Consider the following 23,039-nt stretch of genomic DNA (forward strand, 5'->3'; position numbering starts at 1 on the left):
TTAGTAAGAAAAGTTTCAGAATACAGACAGTTTGTCCTTACTATTGTTAGGTTGAAGCATTCTTAGGAAATACGTAGTTTCATTATAGGTGTTTTCTAATCCTCCTCCATTTTCAGGCACTATACAGGCACATTTTCAGCACTATAGTAATGAACCCTGGAGAAATGTCATTGAATGTTTTTAAAAGAACCTTGATGAATAATGGAGGCAGTGTTGCTAATTTAGCTGTACAAGCACTTCCATTCTGTAGCAGTGACAGCTATCTTTTGAACTAGAACTTCCTATATTTAGCCTCTTACCAACTTAGTTTTTCTAGTAGCTTGGACAAAACCAGTTAACTGTTTTCAATACAATTTTTTTTAAAAACAAGCTTCATAATCTGATGGCAAGTGGGCAGAAGCTTGCACCGTGACAGGGGGTCATTTACTTATTTACAGGTAGTGCCTTCTGGTGTTTGAAAAGGCATTTATGTTTGTCTGCAGGTGCTGGGAGGGAAAAAGATAAAAGCCTGGATTTTTGTAGTTGTAATTAAATACTATTCTGCTGTCCTCTTTTGGGGAAAGGATGTAATTCTAGTATAAAGTCCCTAGTGTAATTCGTATAATCTTTGAATGTTTATGTTTAAAAAAAGAACTAATTTTGGTCTGTTTACTTTGTTTTTCCCCAGTATTCAACCTTGATGAAGGTTGGTATAGCTCAGTCCTTGCTGAGTGAAGCACACAGATATGTCAAGGAGTTTGAGTCTTGGTGGAAAATATAGTAAGACTGTATAAGAGGCATAGTTAAGCTTTGTATCACTGATTTTAGATTCAGTATTTACTGACTTTGATTATCCTATATTGCTACTTAGCTTACTGACACAGTTTTTATACAGAACCTTAAAGACTGGTCTGTGTGAATTCACATATACCAATAAGTGAATGAAAAATGAAGCTGGTGAGCTATGACTCATTTTTCATTGCCCCACTCAGACAAGTAATATTCTGCTTTTTTTTTAAAATGAGAGTGACTATTTGAAGGTGCATTTTGTAAGTTGAGCATTATAAATTGGAAATTGATTTTTGGACAGGAACGTAGCAGACTACGCTTATCAGATCTGTAGGAGGGCAGAAAGCTTGGTAATTCTTGTCCACAGATTGAAGTGTGTTCTGCAAGAGTCTGCATCTGTAATAGAAAAACTGAAAGAATTGGCAAATCAGTCTTGGCAAATCCAGTGTTGGAGGGCAGTGAATACACATGGACCTTGTTTTGAATGAACCAGGTGCTGTTACATGCAATGCTTCTGATGTTTTCTTCTGGCTCTGTCTTTTACAGTAGGGATATGCTTTTATTAAAGACTCTTGACCTTAGTCTTTGTGTTTGTGATGAATTCTTAGAGTTGCTCCTTAGTAGTTACAAGCACTTGGATGGGTTTGCATTGGGAAAGTGTGTGTGAGGGTCTGTAAATGGAAGGATGCCTCTGTTCACATACTCAGCACTGTGTAATTTTGTGTTTCAGTTTATAGTTAGTTGTCTGCCTCTCCAGATTATCTCCATTGTTTTTCCATTATTTTTTTTTAAGAAATGAAACAAAATTTTAGATGTATTTAGTGACTGGTGATTGCTCAGATTTACATAGTTCAGAGTCACAGTTCAGATGAAACAGGTGTTTGGGAGGAGTTGTTTTTTTCATTTTTTTGCCCCTTCCCCCCAGGATATTATGCTTGAGAGATTTGCAAGATTGGCATTTGGGAAAAAAGAAGAAATTGTATTAAATGTTGAAATCTAGAATAACTCGGGTATGATGGCAGTTCAGGTTTAGTCTCTTTCTTCTGAATTGGTTCCTAAAATATGAAAGTGAAATGAGTCTCCTAAACATGTCAAAACTGTTGCTGCAGTATGACATTTTTTATTACAGGCTTGTTTCAGACTTCTTGTTAAATTGCTATTGTGTGGTGAAGCTCCTGTCAGGTCTACCTGTAATGCAGAGAAACATTACCTTTTGAGACAAGGAGCAAATGTTTTTTCCTAAGCTTTAGGTTTACTAGAAAAGGAAGTTCCAGGAGGATGTTACGGTTTGCTATAAAGCTTATCAAAACCAACCAACCAAACCCCTTCCTCTTCAAGCCCCCACCCCAAAGCAGCACTTTGTGATGAGGCCAGCAGTGCTGTGAGACAATGCCTTGGAGGTACACCAAATCTGTCAGTCACCACACAGGAGGTACAACTCCATCTTTTAAGTGACAATCACTGTTTAATCTCCTTACCTCTTCCGCTCCATGCTGGCAGGATAGCTTTTCACTGCTGCAGAGCTCCTTTATGTAGAGAAGGGCAGAGTTTTGCCTGAAATCCTGCAGCTCTTGGATGCTTCAGTAGACAAAGAGGATTCCCTTTTTTGACTCGTGTGTTCTGCTTGCTGCTGCTGAGTAAAGCTTGACAGCTGGGAAGGAGAGGTGGATATTGTGATTCCTGCATCTCTGCTTCTGACTGAGTATTGGCCTGGAGCCCTGCTTATGCTACAGAGGCTTGACCTTTTTTTAGGCTCAGACTAGAGATGATTTTTCCCTTGGCCTTTATGGGATTGCTCTTGGTCCTTGGAAGCTCAGCTCATCTTCTGAGCCTGGAGTGGAGCATGGTGCAGGCCATAAATATTCCTTATAGGAGGAATCTGGAGGAATTTAGTGTAGAGGTTGTCCACCCGAACAAGGGTTAAGGCTTGGATGTTAAGGGATAAGTGAAGAAGAAAAGACAGATATTAAAAATAGTCAATATTTAATGTTGTGAATGGTAACTGACAGATGCCCTAAGCAAACTATAGGTATAGATTCCACACTACCACACACACCCTCTGAGGGGGAGTATAATAGTGTAATAGGCATTTCCTGATACTACTGGGAGATGTGGATACTCTTGGATCATCCCCTTGTTGTACATCACCTAGGAGCAAAAGCCTGGACATTAGGGTCGGGTTGGGAAGCACATTGCTGACTTCCCTGTGACTCCTTGAGCAGATGGCCAAAGTAGAGCAGTAGTCCAGATGCAGGAGAACAGAAGGAGGTGTCAGGATGCCCCTTGTTTTCTTCATGCTCCTTCTCTTAGCTTGCAGACATGTTTTTTGTTGTGTCAAAGTCAACCTATTCAGATAACACTGTATTTTGTGTCAGGTGTTCTCAGTTGTTCAGAGATTTCACATTTTCATTGCAAGTAGATGTTGCCAGGTCATTTGTTTCTTGACATACTTATGTTTCTTAGGCAATGAGATGTAGCCAGTGTATTCTCTTCCAGATACACTCATTGCTACAGAGTGATGAAAGCTTGAAAATTCAGAGGACCTTGAATATTGAGCTCACCATTTGTCATTCATAGGAGTGCTTTTTATCTGCTCTATAGTTAGAGAATATGTAGTTCTGTATCTTAATATGCCATTTTTCTGAGATATTCTTGGAGCAAATGCTAGGCAATGTATCTCTGTCATTGTAAGTTTAAATTAAAAATATTGGAAGAGTTTATAAAAATTCAAGTAGTGATTAAGTTCTGAGGCAGGAAATGTGCTGCTCTTTGCCTCTTCTGGATAACCTCTGCCAAGTTTCATCCAGAAGGAAGAATCCAGTCAAGGATACTGAGCTATTGTGTAACAGACTATTTAATACAATCTTGATGAATTCCCTGTCTTGCCATGGAAGTGAAGACTTAGTTTCAAGAACCTCCCTAGCCTCTTGGACTTCTGTGGTGGCCATTTTAGAGAGTCAGCCCTGCTCAGTTTGTCTGCTGATGGATAGAAAATGGGGAGATAAGAACAGGGTGGAATTATCAGGTGCAAATGTTCACTCCCAGAGCTGCTAACGAACTTTAATTGTCAGTACCCACTCACTTCCTTCAGGGCAGAGAGCACGAACACTTGCATTCTGTAATTTCAGTGGGTTCTCACTCCAGTGCTCTGGAGTATCAGACCTAATGGAAAGGAATGAGACATGTGACAGTTGTGTTTTTTAACATTTTGAGAAACATTGCTCCGCAGTCATAATTTCCAAATTTATCTGTGTCACCTGGTATTATGTAGGATCATGATAAACACTCTGTAGCCAGTCTGTAGAAAAGTTGAGTAGTAATGCTTGTGACTTTTTTAAAGTAAAAATGTCCTGCAAATTTGTTTATGGTCTGTGAGAATTAACAATAGCCTGTTTCTTCTTCAAAGATGAACAGCTGTCTCTAGTTGCTAGTCTTGTGAGTACTACTCATGTGCCTCCTGTTGCTGAGGGTTGGTAAAACTCTGAATCCTCCTGCCAAGATGTCAGTGGGCATCTATTACCTTTTCATTGCTTCTCTCATGACCATATCTTGTTTAGGAAGGCTAAGTAGCTCCTTGCAATAAAAGTAACTTGGTGTAAACCAACAAGAATTCAGCAGGTTCTTAACAGTTTACTGCTGTAACTGCCTTTTTTAACAATTCATAGCACTTCAGGGATGTCAGTTCTGCAAGTGGAGCAAGTTCTGTGGTGTTAAAGGCAAAATGATCAACTGACAATAATATGAAATGAAGTTGCATTGATGGAAAGAGTGTTGTAAAAGCTAAATTTTCTAGAATGGAAGTTGCATCTCAAAGCATTTATTTCTCTGCAGTAGATCTGTTTGTTGTTCTGTGTGAATCTGGGAGTTTTAGTGCTTTTCTTTGACCGTAGTTGGTATAATCAGGCAACAAGTGCCTGGTTCCACTGGTGACCAAAAGCATTTTCTTGTCCACCTTGTTATCCTGCAATACCTTTCAGCTGGAAGCTTGGTACTGGCAGTTCTAATAGGTCATGTTATTTTCTGGCTTCCTCATTGTACAGCTGGAATGTATATCACCAAATCAGAGTGTTGGAGGTTAGAAGGCACTCTGGAGGTCATCTTGTCCCAACTGTGTGCTTAAGCAGGGTCACCCAAAGGTGATTTATCAGGACCTTATCCACATGGGTTTTGGATACATTCGGGGGGAAGACTCTGCAACCTTGCTGGGCAACCTGTGCCAGTTGCTTGGTCACTCTCACAGTAAAAGTTTTCCTGGTGTTCAGAGGGAATCTCCTGTGTTTCAGTTTGTGCCTATTGCTCTGTCAACACTCCTTCAGATGCAGCCCATGAACCTTCTCTGCTTCCATGGCCCATTGGTTATTATCAACTTGCTGTCCATCCAAAGCCCTCGGTTCTTTTCTGCCAAGCTGTTTTCCAGCCACTTGCCCCCAGTGCATATTGATGTGTGGGGTTGTTCCTCCCCACAGACAGGGTTTGCACTTCCCTTTGAACTGTATGACTAGAAGGGAGATGCTAATGCTTTGTATGAAGTCATTTCTTAACAGTGAAACTTCTATAGTTTTGATATTAAGCCCTTTTTTAGGAATGCTTGTGAAGTTATTTGGAAGAGGTGGTATCCCTAGGGAGGGAGGTGCTGAGTTATATTCAGGACTTTACCATGCTGGTGTTGTGCTCTTCAGGTGATAACAGCAAATAGATTGCTGACAGTGATTGTTTAGTCAGTTTTGGAGGGTTTAATAGGATTTCTGCTTAAAAAGGGTTTCATGTATCTGATGTGCACTATGGCAATGCTGTGGAATAAAGGACCTTTTGGGACTTCTTTTGTGAAACAATTGCACTTTCATGTACACAGACATCTTAGTTTGATTTCCTCAAAATGTACTTCTGCTATGCTTTGAGTTCAGATGTTTGTGTTCAAGTTGCATCTTTGAATCATTAGCATTTGGGCAGTGGTTTGGGGAAGCTTTCCAGCCAGCAGCTCCTTATAAACAGCTATCTCTGCTGACTGGAACAGGCTTGATCTCTCTTCCATTCCACAAGAAGGGCAATGTTCAGATAAACTCAAGTACATTAACATATTTCCTCTCCTTGGACACTGGCTTCCTACTATCTTGCTGAATCTGGGTGTAAGCACTATGGAAATTAGTGGGATTTTGCTCCTGAAACCTTGTCTGAACCCTGGTGTTGTGTTTTTGTTTTGTTTTCATTGAAAGCACCATCAGAAGCAGTGATACAGCTTCTGCTTCAACCTGCAAGGATAGAATATAGAAGGTACAAGCAAGGCAACTGCATTGCAACTGTGGAGTTCACTTAAAAATAAATGTTAGAAGAAATGTGGGAATGAGTTTGAAAAAACATTTGGGCTCCAATTCTGTCTTTATAACTGTGGAAGTGTATTTCTTACAGGCTTTGCTGTTGACAGGTATCTAGGGGGTTACACAAATTGTCACTGTTGGGTCAGAGTGGGCCATGAGGTCACAGTTCTCTTGCCTGTTTTAGGGACGATCTTGTACGGAATCCTGAGAGGTGCCAAAATGTTCTAGTGGCATCACAAACTTGGTTATTGCTTACTTTTTTCTTTTTAAGTCTGCATATAAGCCTGATTTAAGGAAGGGGGTGTCATGGAAGTGTAAAATTGACGAAATACATATATAAAAAATCAGTTAAATGGTGTTAGGAAGACAGTAGAACAGCCAGATTGAGCCGGGATCTTACTTACAGGCTGAGGATGTCAGCTGGGAACTGGTACTGCCCCCGGTGTCACTAAAACTCAGTGCCAAGGTCTGTGCTTTATAGCCAGGGCATTGGGAATGAAAGGAACAGAATTAAGCAGTTAACTTTCAGCATTTTCTTGGATATATCCAAATTATTAGGTGTGCTGTTTATCTGTAACATACAGAAATAGTTATCAGTTTGCTCAGAAACAGCAGTGCTGTTGTGCCTCTTGACACTACTGGCTGGTGATCTGTATGTTTTGTACAGATCAGACTTTGTTAAAATACAGCAAGTAAATTGCAGTAGAGATAAGGAGATTGTCATGGCTGGGAGATTTTTGATTAGCAAGGGCAGAAACTGGCTTTGGAAATGTTGGTTTGAGTCTGTGCTTTGTTTGAAAACAAAACCTCATGGTTTTGGAAAGGAAAGCTGAAAAGCTTTTACTTGGATTGTTGTCTGCAATTCTAAATGGTTGCCTTCATTATCAGTACTTGTAAAATCGCTTGTTCAGGAAGACTTCAGAAAATAATTTCCCTGAAGAGGCAGGAATGTAGGAAATGCAAATGAAAGAGAAAATAACTGACCCTTCAATAGTATACATAGCAAAATATGCAAAAGGCAGAGCAGAATGACATTCCATCATTTCTGTGACACTGAGGTTTTGGTTTTAGGAGATAGGGAGGTAAGAATTTTTGAATGCGTTTGTGTGTTTTGGGTTTTTTTAATATATTTTTTTTGGTTGGTTGGTTTAGGTACACAATGAAGTATCTCAAGTTGTAGCTAAAGCAGATCTGTGTTCTGCTTAGTACTTGATACATACGTAGCAAATTATTTAACCATATTTGTGCAATGGAAATCTATTCAGTGCAGGTGTTAGTTCGGGGCATTTGAGGGCTTTTCAGCAACAGCTGTAAGTATTTAAATTGTAGCCAATTCTTTGGCCTTTCATTGCTGTAAATAGAGCTAGTTAGCTCAAGCAGACAGGTAAGTTTCCCAGCTGTGTCTCAGACATTATCTTTCATTGTACAAGTTGATTTGGGGCCTGGTTAAGCAGATCAGCTACTGCAGTGTGATTTATAAGGTGCCAAGTAGCATGTTAGTATGGGAGGAAAGTTTAAGTGCCCCTCATGGTTAGCACTGTGGAGAAAAATTCTAGGTCCATGATTATCTGCCTTCCCACCTATTCAGGCTTTGGGGTCAAGTTGTGTGGGTTTGTAGCACTGAAGGAGAAAAGCTTTTAAAAATTACAGTTTTCATAGCTATTTCTTGAAATCTGACTAGCTTAATAAATAAAATTAAATAAATAAAGTTAAAATATCTTTTGATAAAGTCTGAGAAACCTTGTGATAATGGAATCAACAAAAATGTGTCAGAAGCAATTACTGCTCCTGGAGTTGCAGCTTGATTCTTATCAATATGTCTTTTCTTTTTACAGATGACTATGGATGAGAAATATGTGAACAGCATTTGGGACCTTCTTAAAAATGCAATCCAGGAAATCCAGCGTAAAAACAATAGTGGTCTTAGTTTTGAGGAGCTGTATAGGAATGCATATACAATGGTGTTGCACAAACATGGTGAAAAACTCTACACTGGACTAAGAGAAGTGGTCACAGAGCATCTAATAAACAAGGTATGACATTTTATGCATTAAAATTCAAGTGTCTTTTAAGTTATTGATGAGGGCAAAGCATTTGGAAGTGCATAACCAAAACCAACTGCAGCTGAGGCACAACTGTTGGGAGCTGGGAATTTTTTAAAAAAGGTGTGTGGCCTTTTGGTGGCATTTTGTGAATGTCTCAGAACAAATTTTTGTTTGTTTTCCAGTCTTTTTGCTTTTTCATCTGTGGAGCAAAATAAATGCCAATGTACGAACCTGTTTGTTATGGGCTAATGAACTAATTCACAAGTTAATGAGAGAGTTGTGCTAGGATTACACTGTCTAAAGAGGCAGTAGGCAACATACAAAAACATTAGCTCAGCAACAACAAAAGTCCTGAGTAGTCTGCTTCTGTGATCTCAGTCTTTTCAAAACCATAATTCAGTCAAAATGTCATGCAGAAACTTCTTGTTTCTGAAGATGTATAATCTGAGAAAACCCTTCATCTCACATTAAGCCATGAAACCATCTCTTCAGTCTTTGTGAGGAAAGTCTAGGGTTGATTAATATGTCACAGGAAAAAAGTTAAAACTTGCTTTTAATGAGTCCAGATAATATTTAGTGGTAATAGGATCCTAAATATAGGGAAGATCCACCCCTGGATGAGGTAACATCCAGCTGTCTTTGCAAAGAGACACATGTCCAGTTTGATCCCCCATTACTGTCTGTGAGTCCAGGTGGAGTATCAGATTTTGGCCTTTCTGCTACACCATTTGAGACATCATGTGCCATCATGTGTGGTTGCATGGTTACTTCTGGCTGAATTAGAGAGTGAGAGGTCTTTGTCTAAATAACACAATGCTTGGGGAGGTTTTTTCACTGTGTTACTGCTGGGACAGAGAAGCATGAGCAGCTTTTAAAAATCCTAGTTTTCAAAGTTGTGGTCTGGACAAGTGTAATCTAAAACTGCTTTAAATATGGGCCTTTTTTACTGTTTGCATGAGAGGAAGCACCCTGTATGAATTCACTAAATAATTTATGGCTCCATTTCTATAATAGTAGCACATCTGTGACTCTCAAACACTTCAGTCTCCTAATTTGTGCAGTCATAATCTGTGCTGTTTATATAAAATGCAGCAAATGGTTGAGGCTTTCTGTTCTTTGTTCCTGTGTGTGCCTCTATTTACAGTCTATACCTAAATCATGACACTGAACTTCTTCCTGGGCTTTAGTTTATCTTGGTTTAATTTGAGGAAAGCTTCTTATCTTTGTTCCTAGCTATTTTGCATATTAAAAATATCCGTATGAAAGATGAATTACCCTGAAGTGCTGATTGTGGCAAACTGACAAAAAAGAGCTGTGAGCTTGTACTGTCACTTCACTGGCCAAGAGGATTTCACAATTACCAGTGTAGAGAAATGCCTTTCTGATACTTCGTGCTATTATATCTGATGCTTTTAAAAACCAAAAATAATCTCCCGTGATTAAAGATTCTGATCTTTAATGTGATCAATCAGATTTTGTGTTCATGGGTAACATAAAAATAGATGACCAGAAGTCTTTTAAATACACTCCATCAGTGACATGAGTCAGCTACCTTAAACTACCCTCTTTTTACTACATGGTGAAGGCATGGTAAAGCTTGTCTTTGCCTGTGTGTTGACAAAGGGGAGAGGAGGAGATGCTTGGGATGTTCTCATTTCCTGTAAGATTTTTTGATCTTATGAAATGTTTGTTACTGGCATTCTATAATGCCTTACGATGTGGGGGTCTTTGCTGATAGAACTGGTGGAGGTTTGTAGTGACAGTACATGCTATTTCAGAGTTATAATAAAGGTAGGCATGCAAGAAAACCTTTGGTAAGGGGGGCACAGAACCAGCTGTGGCAGTATTGTTCAGTGCAGTAGGAATTTTATGGGGTGCTGGTGCAGAAGATAGGGGCTGAAGGAAGCATGTTTACTCTGGGGCTTACAAAAGTATGTCTGAGGTCCCTGGGATGCATTAAAATTTGCTATTGTGGTGCCAGATGAAAGGGGAGAAGGAAGATAGGAGTCTCTTACAAAATAAGAGAGTTTGTAAATATTTCCATAGTATCTGTGAAATGGGGAGGAATGACATGGAGAGGAATGACATGAGGAGTTGTGCAGGAGATGAATTAGTGAGCATTAAGAAATCCTGTAAGGCTGACAGACAAAATATGAAGTGTTAGCTGCCTTTAACTTTTCCTAGTAAGGTTTTAAGATGATCTTGTGTAAGTCTGCAGTTATATGGAAGGCGAAAGGAGGTGAGGGAGTTGCCAGAAAGTAGATGCAGTTCAGAATCATCACTGTTCTTCCATGTTTTCTTCTTTCAGCAAAAGGATAGGAGCTGCAGGGGTGAACTGACCTTTCTGGTCAAGTCATAGTTAATCTGTTAAGTTAGTTAGTATGCTAAGATTTAAAAATACTATTTTTGGGCCACCTGGAAATTTGTAGAAGAAGAACATGTAGTAAAAGTTTTCAGGGCCTTGAGGCCCTAGTTCAGAAAGTGCTGTTCTATAGTGCTGCTCCACACAGAAGGCTCTGGCTGTCCTTGCAGTCGTGGAAATGACATAATGGAGCTATTGGTGTGGCTGTGTCAGGCTGGGCATGGCAAGAGAGAAAATACTGGGCCCTAAGTCTGCTTTGTGTGCACTTAACAGAGGGTTATTTAAAGCTGTTGAAAGCCAACCAACTATTCTTAAGAGACTGGTGGGGGAGGGTGCTATATTTCCTTAAGAGCTATATCCACAGTTGCACCTGAAGTTATATACAAGATTTCAGCCTTGCAAATAAAAGAAGACCTTACATGGATGATGATCCTGCCAATTTATTTTTGAGCCTGTATATGGTAGTCCTATTTAAGATGGATATACCAGCTAATTTTCTGTGTAACTGCAAAGATTGTAATAGAAATTACTACAATTACTAGAAATTACAAGCTCAGCTAATTGGAAGTAACATTCTGCTGATAAAATCTTTGAGACTGACATACTCTAAAGGCTTTGGAAGAGCAGCAGCTGTCTCTGAAGGGCTTCTTAACAGAAGAGAGTGTGGATATCTAGGGCTTTTTTACTGCAAGTCACTTCTTCCACCAAGGTTATTTGACTGTGCCTTTTCATGGCTAAAATGCTTTGTGCATTGTAAGCATCTTTTCTGTAGTATTCTTGTTTTCATGGCCTCTACTAGGGATGTGTTCAATGCTAATTGACTAGACAGCTCTGGTAAGCAATAATTTTGTTGGCTTTTGTAGCAACTAAAAAAACAGCTTCCCAAACCTGTCTGCAGCTTAAAATAAACCTAGGAGAATGTCATGGAGAAGCTTTGCAGGGCTATTCTTTGAGTAGTTATGTTGTATGGCACCCATTCCTGGATTTAAAACGTATTTCCAGAAAGCCACATGTCATCTTGCATGGAGGATGTTGCACAGATCTGAGCCAAAGGTTCTTGTGTCTGCTTTGGAAGTCCTCCTTGCTACCTGGTGGCAGGCACCCTCTTTTGCTGCCAGTTGGTGTGTTATTTGGACCTGGCTGGTTAGTAGGATGATTTGAAATAACACAAAGAGACCCCACAAACCCCTCCTTTGATCCCTGAAGAGTTCTATGATGGCCTTCTACACTTGAGTAAAAATTGGTCAATCCTTGCCCTGGTTACCTGTGTTTGTAAATTAACCATGCTTTTTGGTTTGCTTTGGTAAATTCCTTCAGTGTGAGTGACCTGCCAAGGAGTATTGCCAATCCTTTTCCATATGGACTAAAGAAGTGAAAGCAATCGTGCAGTGTTTGTTTCTCTTGTTCTGAGAGATTCTTTATACTCCTTACAAGTACAGCTGGTGAAGTTTTTAATGCACATTTATGCTTCAGCTAAAGTCTACATAGACTGGCTGACTGCAGGGCACACATTTGGGAGACCAAAGCATGAACAGTGATTTCTATATAACATAAAGAATGAGGCAGCTCAACTGTGTTGGGTGGGACTACAAGGTGCATATTGTGTTTTCCAAAAGCAAGGAGGGGGAGGCCTTGCTCTGGTGGGGAGTAGGTGCTTGAAGATCTTTTTAAAAAGTTAGAAAAACCTAGAAGCGTACCTATATTACCTAAATATACCTATATTACCTAAATATACCTATATTACCTAAATTCAGCAACAATTTAAGTGTTACAGGCATAAATTTCCACAGCTTCTCAAGAAGAGCCCATCATGTTCATAGAGTGTGCCATGCTCATCCAAGTTTAATGGGTATATATACTGGTGTGGCAGAGTGAACTTTTTGTTATGCTGACTTTGCTTAATAACTTGATAAAACTGAAATGATAGAATGAAGTCTGTCAGGTGGTTGCATCTGATGTAAGTGGAGCTTGTGGCTGTTTGTCATGTGTTTTGGTTTTCTGTTTGAATTCTCTGTACTGAGATTTCCACTCTTACGCAACTCTAAGTACAAATTGGTAAATGTCAAAATGCATTCTGATTGGTTACAGCAGAGCAGAATGTCATCAGCATGTGATGTTAAAAGTCCATTCACATGTTTTGTTAGCTCTAGAACAGTTTTGTTTTTTTTTTTACATTCCCTCTCGTTTCCTTTTTGCATGAGTTTAAAGTTTCAGCCCTGTAGCATGTGCCTACTGCAGGTAAATCAAAATATGAAACTACATGTGCATTTTTATTAGAGGGAATAGTAGTGTCAAAATAAAGCCTAAAATTGACACATCAATCAGCTAACAGCCTCATAAAAATAAGTTTCTTTTCTGATTTTCTTTTGTTCTCCAGAGTTAGGTTGGCAGTAATGGACCATTAGTGGAGTCAGGTCTTTACAAGTCATTGTTTCCTTTTAGAACTGTTGTTTGTTGCAACTCTGTGCTGGTCTATGTCTTTATAAATGTCATTAAGGCAAATTTATGTACTTGTTCCTGATTCTGACATTTTTACTGGTACTACCTAATATTCAGAAATTACTTGTGATAGTAAAGTTAACAGTCGAAACACTGGAGCTTTGAAAAATAAACCTTTGAGAACTTTAGAAAAAAACAGTTGTATTGTTTAGAATTTCAGGTATTCCTTTGAAACTTAGTATCTGTGGTTTGGTGTTTTTGGATTGTGTGGGGTTTCTTGTTTTTTGTATATTTTTGTTTTGGGTGTTTTGGTGTTTGGGGTTTCTCTTTTTTTGTTGTTGTTTTTTAGGGGGGTTGTTTTGAGGTGTTTTTTCTTTTTTGGGTATTTCTTTTTTTGGTTTTGGGTTTTTCTCTAATTTTCAGCCTGGATTTTCTTTCTTGTATGAAGACTAACTTTTCCATGGAAGTGAGATACAAGGTACTGATGATCAGCACCCAGGAAAAACAAGAATTTGTAATACTGAAGTTCATTTAAGAGCAAGGAGGTTTTTTTGAAGTGAAGCCTGTTAAGGTTTAAATGATGTGGGGAGTAACTGACTTTGGTTTATGACAATGGTTTGGGGTTTTTTCCTTTATTTCAGGTGCGAGAAGATGTGTTAAACTCTTTGAATAACAACTTTCTACAAACACTAAACCAAGCATGGAATGACCATCAAACTGCAATGGTGATGATTAGAGACATTCTGATGTATATGGTGAGTGTTCTGCTTTTTCATATATTTAATTTGATGCAGTAAATTGTCATTTGACAAATGTAAATGAGTTAGCTGGAGGGCTGAAAAGCAGGACATGCTTACTAGGGTTCATTGTAAGACTATGTATTGTCCCTTGGTTTGAATACCCTGTGTACATGAAAGACTTAGCACAGGACTATGAGAAATTATAACTGGATTCTTTTTTCAGGTTACCTCATCACATGAAAAACACATCTGAAAAAATGACAATTTTGCAATGCTTAAAAAATTAATTATTTAAACCCATTCTGTCAGGTTACAGCTGTTACTTGCATATTTTAGTTAATGTAATGGTGGTTTCTTACTGTGGAAAAAGTGGTGGTGTAAAGCCTCTTCAAAGTTCCAATGCAGTAGTTGCTCTTTGAAGTTAGCTTTGCTTAGGTACAGTCTGTGTCCTTGAATGTTAAATTCTAATTAAAACCTTTGTTGTTAATGTGTAGCTTGGGTACAAGATCAAGAAGACTATGTAGATGAGATTGTGACCTTTGGTTGCATGGTTGTAATTTGGAAAAAAAAAAAAAAAAGCATTGCTTACCAGATACCTTTCAGAAAAGCCTTTTTTGAAGAGGGAGAGCTTTCTCTTCTCTGGATTGTGTTATGCTTTATGTAGTTGGTTGGTATATGTTCAAATTCTCAGAGTGTTGGGCATGCTCTGAGGATGCATTAGGGTGTATTTTTGCATAGTTTCTAGTGAAAGGATTTAACTTGAGAAGGAAATGTGTTGAGACTGGGGTTTTTTATGTTTAACTTTTATTTTTCCTCCCAAAATACCATCCTCGAGATAGTACTTCAGGCAATAGTATGCAGCAAAGGGACTGATAATGGCATCACTTTTTGGTCAAAAAAGATGGTTAAGTGAGGTTGTACTTTATCTGATGAACCACTGGAGTTCAGATCTTATTTTTGTAGCTGTTAAATATCTCATGGTATGAAACTGAACATGTTTGTATTAGCTGTGAAGAAATCCTATTTGGTTAATAAGCAACTAAAAGTTAAAACATTTGGAATAGTTACTGCAGCCATGTAGCCTAATTTTTAAATATTTTTTTAAACTAGATTTACTAATTTTCATGTTGTGGGTATTATGTGGTTGGGTCTTTTCATTCTGTTATGGTGTGTTGGGATGAGGCCACATATCTAAAAATAGAGTGTTGGTTAAATTCCCTCAGTGACATTCAAATGCATTATATCTCAATTTTGCCAGAAGGAAGACTGAGACATTATTTTGAATATGTGTTATCTTTGCTATCAGAAATCCTGAAAATTTTCATCTGTTTGTGAGTGCCAAATACAAATCAAGTGCTGCTAGCTGCATTTTGGCAAATTCAACAATAGTTAACAATTAGAATAAACTTCTAAAGCCTAGCAGTAAATGTTCAGAATTGTTAGAAGGTATAATCCAGAGCTTCCCAGGAGAGTAGCTGTTTTGCTTTATCCAGTTACTATGTATTAATTCAGTACAGGAGGTTCTGGATGCTCCAAGGTACATAGGTGGTGATAACGTGATCTTACCTCCTGCTTTTAAAATCCAGTAAATCTTGGATTCCCCAAATGCTGTCAGAGAGAGCTGGCTTATCACCTGTTCCTGTTCAGTGTCCTAACCACTGAAGTGCCCTCTTCAAGGACTGGTTAAGTGCTTCAGTTAGCACTTGTTGGGGGGAGATGAGCTGTTTCTGAAGTATTTTTTGTGCTCAGGAGTGCAAAGCCTTGACTCTTATCTGAAGCTGTGCTGTGAGGTCAGATAGCCAGCCTGCTCTTTTCAACCAAGACTCCAGAAGATGGAGACCTGCAGCATTCCTACAAGTGCAAATGTGACTTCATTGGGTTATTTTAGATTCAGAAGAATTAATCAACTTGAATACCTCTGGAATGTATAGTCTTTCATGTGCTGTTTGACACTTCCTAATTATTACAATGAGGTGTCCAGTTGAGGCAGACAGTTGACTTCCTGTAGGCTTTCTTCCTTATACCAAAACAACACCTAAAAGAAACAGAATAGGCAAAGCCACCATAAAACATATTTATGGTATAATAATTTCTTTTTTTAAATGTTTATATGAACTTGTCAAACTTCAGGAGCACTGATGCCTGCTTAAGTATCTGTTGTGTGTTTTTTATGATGATTAAATTTAATCTTGATTAGATAGACCTATATAATGCAGGAAGCTGATAGAATGGGCAGACTCCTTCTTCTTAGGCATAATACAAATTGTCATTAGACAATACATGCTTTGATTAGACTTGTCACCTGCTGTTTAAAATGGGAATAGTCTCAAAATATTTGCAGTTTTACTTTTGTCACTGGAATGAGTCAATCATCATTCTGTTCATTGGAAAGAGACTGAGTCCTTGAGTCTTGAGTATGTGTTAATTCAGAAAGCTTGAAAAATATTCTAGTATGACAGTTATAAAGTGGAGGAACATCTGTCAAAATGAGATCTGACTGCACTTCAGAGAAACAATTATCAAGTAATTCATAAAAGAATGTTTTGTTTTCTTGTGACATTGAGTCTGAATGAAACAGTTTTACAGTTAATGTTTGTAAGAAGTTTATACCTTTTTTTTTCTTTTTTCAAGCACGGCAAATAAAATTTACACTAAAATATTTATATTAAAAACAAACACTGTAGCAACTTAGGTCACCAGGCATTGTTGATTGATATGCTTGTGTTGCATCAGAAGTATATGTGATGATAGCATGTTTTTAAATGAAAGATAAACCCATCCTTCTCCTCTTATTACCTAGGCCATCCCAATGATTTACCCATCAGTTTCAGGAAATGTACCTATCAGTACCCAACAAGCCACAGTGTGGCATCAGTGAACATAAGCCATTGAACATCCTATTGAATTCTGAGCTTAATCTCATAAATTCTTGCTTCAGCCTAGTGATTGTACATCTTAAACTGTCACCTTTAGTGTCATGTTTGTTTTCCAGCTTATTTTTACCCACTAGCTCCCATATGATCTAAGTCAAAGTAAACACCTCTCCAATCCTCTTAAGCCCCTTTCCTCTGTTTAGTTTTGACACTTCTAAAATAAAAATTAATAGCTAAGTTTCTTTTTAAAAAAAGTTCCGTTTGATAGGATTTGTGCATTTTTACAATACTTCATTATTAGTATTCTCAGTGCATAAGGTTTATGGCAGTATTTCATTGTTGTGTGCAGAACCTCTTCTTCAAGGCACACAGTGTTTTGTCATTTTTATAATACCTCATTATTAGTATTCTCAGTGCATGAGGTTTATGGTAACCCCTGCAGTTGCATTTTAAACAGTGTGTTTGTCACCTTGTCTCCTGCATTCTGGATGCTCTCTGGGAAAAGCCTGCTTGGTTTCAGGTCTGTTGTACATTGTAGCTCTAGTATAAAGTTTTGCAACCTGTAATTGCACAACAAAGACAAATCTTGACTTTCTGAGATATTCCAGTTCCTGCAGTCGAGTTTCTGGTTTACATAATTCCACTCTTATTTTGCAGTATGTGTGCACTATCTCCTGTTCAGGCTGCAGCCATCAGTGCCAGAAGGGATGTAATGAGTACTCTGCAAATTCCTGGCACTGCCTGCAGCCAGCAGAGGTACCGAAGCAGTGAAGTCATATCCTAAGTAGTGTCTTCACTGTGTCAAGTCATGTGCTAAAACATGCTGAAGTAGGGAAGCCATGTGCTGCATCTGGGCATATCTGAAATTTGGGCTCATGGCTGCAGCATAAGCAGCCTACCAACAAAACTCTTGATTTAGCTACTTGAAAGCAACAGTGGCAGTGGAGGTGCACTTGTTCAGTCTTTTCCTCAAGCCACGAGTGTGAGTATTCTTGGAACACTTTGCCTGAATTGGATTCTGTGATGTCCCTTTTTCACTATTTGTACTTGCTAAAAATGAAGCAGTTTTAGCCACGCAAGTGCAGGAGTTGAAGCCCTGGCTGCATTACAGGCACACAGGTAGCATCAGCAGAGAGCAGTTCCTCTTGTGAGTGCAGCTCTGTGACTGTGGCAGAGGCAGAGCATTCCCTTCTCACCAGGTGCTGCACAAAGCCTGACTCAGGTCAGTCAGGGGAGCTTTGACCTTGGGGCTTAAGCACCAAGGCAGTGGAGAGGAGTGTTATGTTTAGAGGTTGGATCAGAGGCACTTGCTGTCTATACACAAAGGTGTCTGAAGGCAAAACATCATCCAGGTAGTTCATGTATGCAGAGATGGGCAAAATGTGGCTGGTGATCTATTCCAGTAGGTAACAGAATTATTCTGTAGTGTAAGCAGATTGTAGTTCATGAATAATTGTTGCCTAAAACTCCACTCATGGCTCTTCAGAGTTACTCTCCCCTTTAGGCACTCATTGCTGCTTCTCCCTGTGGGAAATGGTTGCTGTTAAATAGCATTGTAGGGTTGTCAGTCAAACCAGCTTCCAAGTGGGGTTCTTTTTGTCTATGTGGGGTTTTTTTGTTTTCTTTTTCTGTCTTTTTAAGGTTGGGAGAGCTCCCAGTAGGCAGTAAAAGTGACCTGTTACCAAGGGTAAGCAAATCAGCAGTATCAGAACCATTAATTCATCTATTTTACAGAGTGATCTGGCTTACTGTAGAGGCACTGCTGCTACATTGAGAAGAGTTTCTAGTCCACTTGATATTTCATTTTAGCACTTGGTATTTCAGTTTAGCACTGCACAGAAGCTATGCAGATGAGTCATGACCATGGCTTTAATCCATTTTGATACCCTGCTGCCTGTGCTTCAGAAGTGTGAACATTCTTTGGAAATTATATATGTATCCTCTTCTCCTCATCACACATTATATTAGTCACTGCTTTCTAATTCATCCCTGTAAAGTATATTTTAATCTTCTTACTTTATAAGCATATTTACTTCTGTCCTTGATGCAAGTGTGTAAATAAGGGAGTGAAATAAATAACCTGTTTGTAAATAACAAAAAAAATAAAGTAACATATTCCAAAGATCTAGACCACTATGTGTAGTTACACTGACTTCATGAGACCAATTGGTAAACCTTTTGCTTTGAGGCAGAGCTGAGTTTGCTTCATGAGCCACAGAGCAGGCATGTCTGACCTGTTCCTATCTTGGTTTATTATTTAAATTAAGTGCTGCCTGTCTGAAGGGAGTGGGTGAAATAATTTGTGAATTGTGGAACCTGGTGGTTTACTTTTCTTTGCTCAGCAAGTGGCAATTTGGCATACAATTAGTATAGGAATACTTTTGCTGGGTAAATTCAGCTGCTGAAATACTAAAGTGTGCAGTGTCTCTTTGGATTTTTTCTAATTGCAGAATTTATATAAACTTAGAAATTTGTGATGTTTTTTCTGTAGTCTGCAGTATGTTGTTTGTTGGTTTTTTTCAGTGGTTTAGCTTTTCTAGATTTTTGAGTGACTTTGAACTTCAGTTCTGAGTCTGATGTCATTTAAGTTAATTAATAAAACCAGTGGAGAAGCTAATATTTTATAATCTATTTCAAGCATTGACCTTTATTCTTCATAGACTTCAATTATTTTTTTAAATTTTATTTTGTTTAAGATCTGTAAATTCTCAGAAAACCTTGTCACAATCGTATTTGTGAGTGGGTACAAAACTCTTTTCTAAAAAATTTCTAATATGATCATCCTGGGGCTGAAATTGTAGTAAAGTATTATCTTTAGTAATTACTGAAACTGCTACATTAGAGGAATGGATTATGCCCTGACAGAAATGAAAACAATAAGATTGTTCATCTCAGAAAAACACAGAAATTGAGTTAGAGAAACTCACAATTTTTCTATTTTAATGTGTTAAATGGTCTTATCTGGTACAGCACTGTGGGATATTAGGTGAATACACTTATTTTCCCATCTTCTAATAACTTGTATTAGTCTTCCTGTACTAGAGAGCTTATAAATTTGGAGAGAGGAATAGAAAATGGGAGACATTTTTGGAGCAGTTCTGCAGGTAGTGGTAGCAAACTTGGGGTCTGTGCTCAGAAATGTCTCGTTCAACTGGTGATACTTGAGCTCTACAGACTTTGGAATAATGTTCTGAGGATCAGGCTCCATTTGGTAATTTAGTAATTTTGGGCTTGTGGATTCTTGAGGAGCTTGATGTTTCCTATAGACTGAGATTATGTAGGGAAATAAAATATCAACCTGTACTGAAACATTAATATTAAGCTTCTTTACTCTCCCCTTTCCTTTTTGTGTGTGTGTGTGCATGTATGAAAATTTAATGCAGCATTAGAAGGTTTTGAGATATTTGATCAAGTTTAATTAAAGTGAATTATTTGGGGGGGGTTGGTTCAGTAGAAGTCTTCGTGTACTTTTGCAGCATCAATCCATAAACATTTTTTGCAGCTATTCTCATTTTGGCTTTACTTTTTCTTCTGTTCATCTAATGATGCCATTTCAGGAAATACTAATATTGAGGGGAAACTGCATGCTTAAAAGGAGTGGTAGGAATGCAGTGTTTACACTCTAAAGCAAAATAGACTTTCTCTGCAAATTAAGTTTTGGGAGATGGGACCGATTTTGAAGACACGAAAATTTTAAGAAAGGAGATATGATTAATTTGATTGCTTCTGTACAGCAGAAACATGATCAATTTCTTGCTATTTTGAATAACATGGAGTATTGAATTTACAAGTTTCTTGCTGTGTCTGCTTTCTTTGTAGGACCGTGTGTATGTGCAACAAAATAACGTGGAGAATGTCTACAATTTGGGCTTGATTATTTTTCGAGACCAAGTTGTACGATACGGCTGCATTAGGGATCACCTGAGACAAACTCTGCTGGATATGATTGCAAGAGAGAGGAAAGGAGAAGTAGTAGACAGGTAAGATGTTTGTAAGTGACTGTCTTTTGTTGTAAATAATGACCAGTACCTGTCAGTTTTTAACAGTGAATCAAGAATTTACACAAATAAACCCTGACTCAAGGCTACACGTGTAATCACAAGTAAAACTAACTCATAATCTGGAATAACCTTTGTTTGTACAGCAAGGTTTAGCATAATAGTAAATAGGGAAGCTCATGACTATATTTTTACATATTTATCTTGTGGTTTTTATTAACACTTTTATTAAATCTCTCCATTACCACTTTGTGCCAGTGCATTTTGTCAGAAAGCAGTTTTCACAACTGTCTGCTGCTTGCTACCCTGTATTTCTTTACACTGAGATTGTTTAATTTTCTAATGTCTCTATTATTTTTGAAGGTTTTTATTATTATTTTATTCCCCTTTGTCATGTTCTGATCCATTTGTTTCTTGGTTATTTGGTTGCATCCCTGAGGTTTTAAATCTATTCCTCATGTTCTTTGTCCAATGTGTAGTAGATGTGGAGTTCTGTGCCACACACAGAAGATAATGCAGCAGAAGTAACTTCAAATTTCCAAGTTTTTTTGTGCTTCTCCAGTTTCAGAGCAGCTGTTGGGTGGAGATGTGTAAACTCCACGCTGCTTTGGCTGTGGCTCTGTGACTGAGATTGCCCAACACGCAATTTCTGAGGAGAAAAACACTCCCTGGCAACAGCTGTGTATTGTCCCCTACTGATAGAAAGTGGAATTTTTTCCTGGATGCAGTTCTTTTGTTTTCACATTTTATTGATGTTTTTCAATGCTTAACCAAATACTTAACTTGATACATTTTCCTATTGTGTCTACTTTGTTTGTTTTGTTGGTTTTTTCTTTTAATTAAAAAAACCCAAACAAACAAAAAAACCAAAACCAACCAACTAAAACCCCAAACTGCACTGCAGCTTCATCTGCATTTGTTTTGAATAGCTCAGTTCCAAGCTAAATGTGCATTTGAGTTTTCTCTGAATAAGTATTTTTTGTTTTATTTTTCTGATATACTGAATTATATTTTTAATTGCTTTTTGAGTTAATAGAACTTGAGACCTCCTTCCCTATCATTATATGTAAAATACTGAATAAACATTGTCATTTCTTAGTTTAGAACAAAAATAATTAGTCTTGTACTTGTTATCTTCTTGAAAAGATCACTGTCATGTACTAGATTTAGGATGGGCTTTTTATCACTATATTTTCTTGAAGTTAATATTATGATCTGAGTTATTCTGATGTGAATTGTGTCTTACAAGTGTGTAGATTTCTCAAGTTGTTAACAACTTACTTTTTGGCAGAGGCGCAATAAGAAATGCTTGCCAGATGTTAATGATTCTAGGTCTTGAAGGAAGGTCAGTCTATGAAGAAGACTTTGAGGCTCCATTTTTGGAGATGTCTGCAGAATTTTTTCAGGTACAGCAGTGTTGTTATGTCCTCTTTGCAATGTTTTTATAACTGCCTGAAATTGTGAGAATTGGTAACTGCTGCATATATGATTAGTCTACTCATCTCCATTAAATTAAATAAGAGAAAAACCTACTAACTTTGCAGAAGAAGTAGCACCAATTTTACAGAATTACCATAATGTTGAATGTTGTTTTGAGCCATGGGTGCCAACAAGGTGTAAAGTAATCCTCATGCTAAGCTTGTGCCAGCTTTGGGCTATTTAATTGCAGCCACAGTCTTTCTGAAATACCAATAGCATGAAAGGTTCAAAATATTTCAGGCTGGGAATGAAGAAGGGGAGACTTCCTGTCAAACTGCCTGTGAGGAAGCTTTGTTTCCTTCATAATTTTTACATTTGTGAGCTATTTTTGTAATAAAATGAATGTAGTCAAGGAATTAAGTATATCCAAGCAGCTATCCAGTTGGTGACCAGCCACTGAGTAACACCTTTTAAGTATTTCCTGGGGATTTTTGGGAGAGTTTTAAGCAAAAATCCAGTTGTGTGGTTGTTGAGTGTATTCATGCTTACCTGTTGTTGCAAATCAATAGGAATTGTAAAAGCATGTTAAAAGACAGGTAAGATGATTTGTCATTCTCCCAGTTCTTATGCAGAATCAACTCTCTGTCATATCCTCTGATCTCCAGACTTCTTTAAAAATCAGAAGCCTATGTTGCACAGCTGCTAAAAGTCACTGTATTTTGGTTTTCTTTGGTGCTTCATAAAATTAAGAGAGATCATTACTTTAGGTTATATATCTTAGCTCTACCTTAAAAAAAAATAATTCTATCCTCCAAAAGACTGTACTGACCAGTATGGATAAAGTCAGTTTCATGAGACATAGTATGCTTAGCATTGTCACTAAGGAAAATAATGGGAGGTGTTGATCTTTACAACTCATAATACCACATAAACTGGCATTTGAAAGGAATTTTTGCCTCTTCCCTCTCACCATTCTTCTGGGGGGTTGTTTTTTTGGTTTTTTAAGACCTGTGGCTAAAACTCTTATTGGGAACTGAAAACTAGGTTGGCTTACATTGCTTCAGTATGAAAAATACCATT

General features: G+C 38.0%; 1 protein-coding gene across 1 annotated transcript in view; it reads left to right on the plus strand.

Moving 5' to 3' along the window:
* Positions 1 to 23,039, plus strand: part of CUL3 (cullin 3) — a 49,211-nt gene that overhangs the window by 9,528 nt on the left and 16,644 nt on the right. The window contains exons 2-5 of the mRNA XM_071751771.1: positions 7,919 to 8,116; positions 13,571 to 13,684; positions 20,362 to 20,522; positions 21,832 to 21,946. Coding sequence (XP_071607872.1) covers positions 7,919 to 8,116; positions 13,571 to 13,684; positions 20,362 to 20,522; positions 21,832 to 21,946 — 588 coding nt within the window. The remainder of the gene's footprint in view (positions 1 to 7,918; positions 8,117 to 13,570; positions 13,685 to 20,361; positions 20,523 to 21,831; positions 21,947 to 23,039) is intronic.

This window comes from Heliangelus exortis, chromosome 9 (assembly GCF_036169615.1).
Source record: "Heliangelus exortis chromosome 9, bHelExo1.hap1, whole genome shotgun sequence".
Taxonomy (NCBI): Eukaryota; Metazoa; Chordata; class Aves; order Apodiformes; family Trochilidae; genus Heliangelus; species Heliangelus exortis.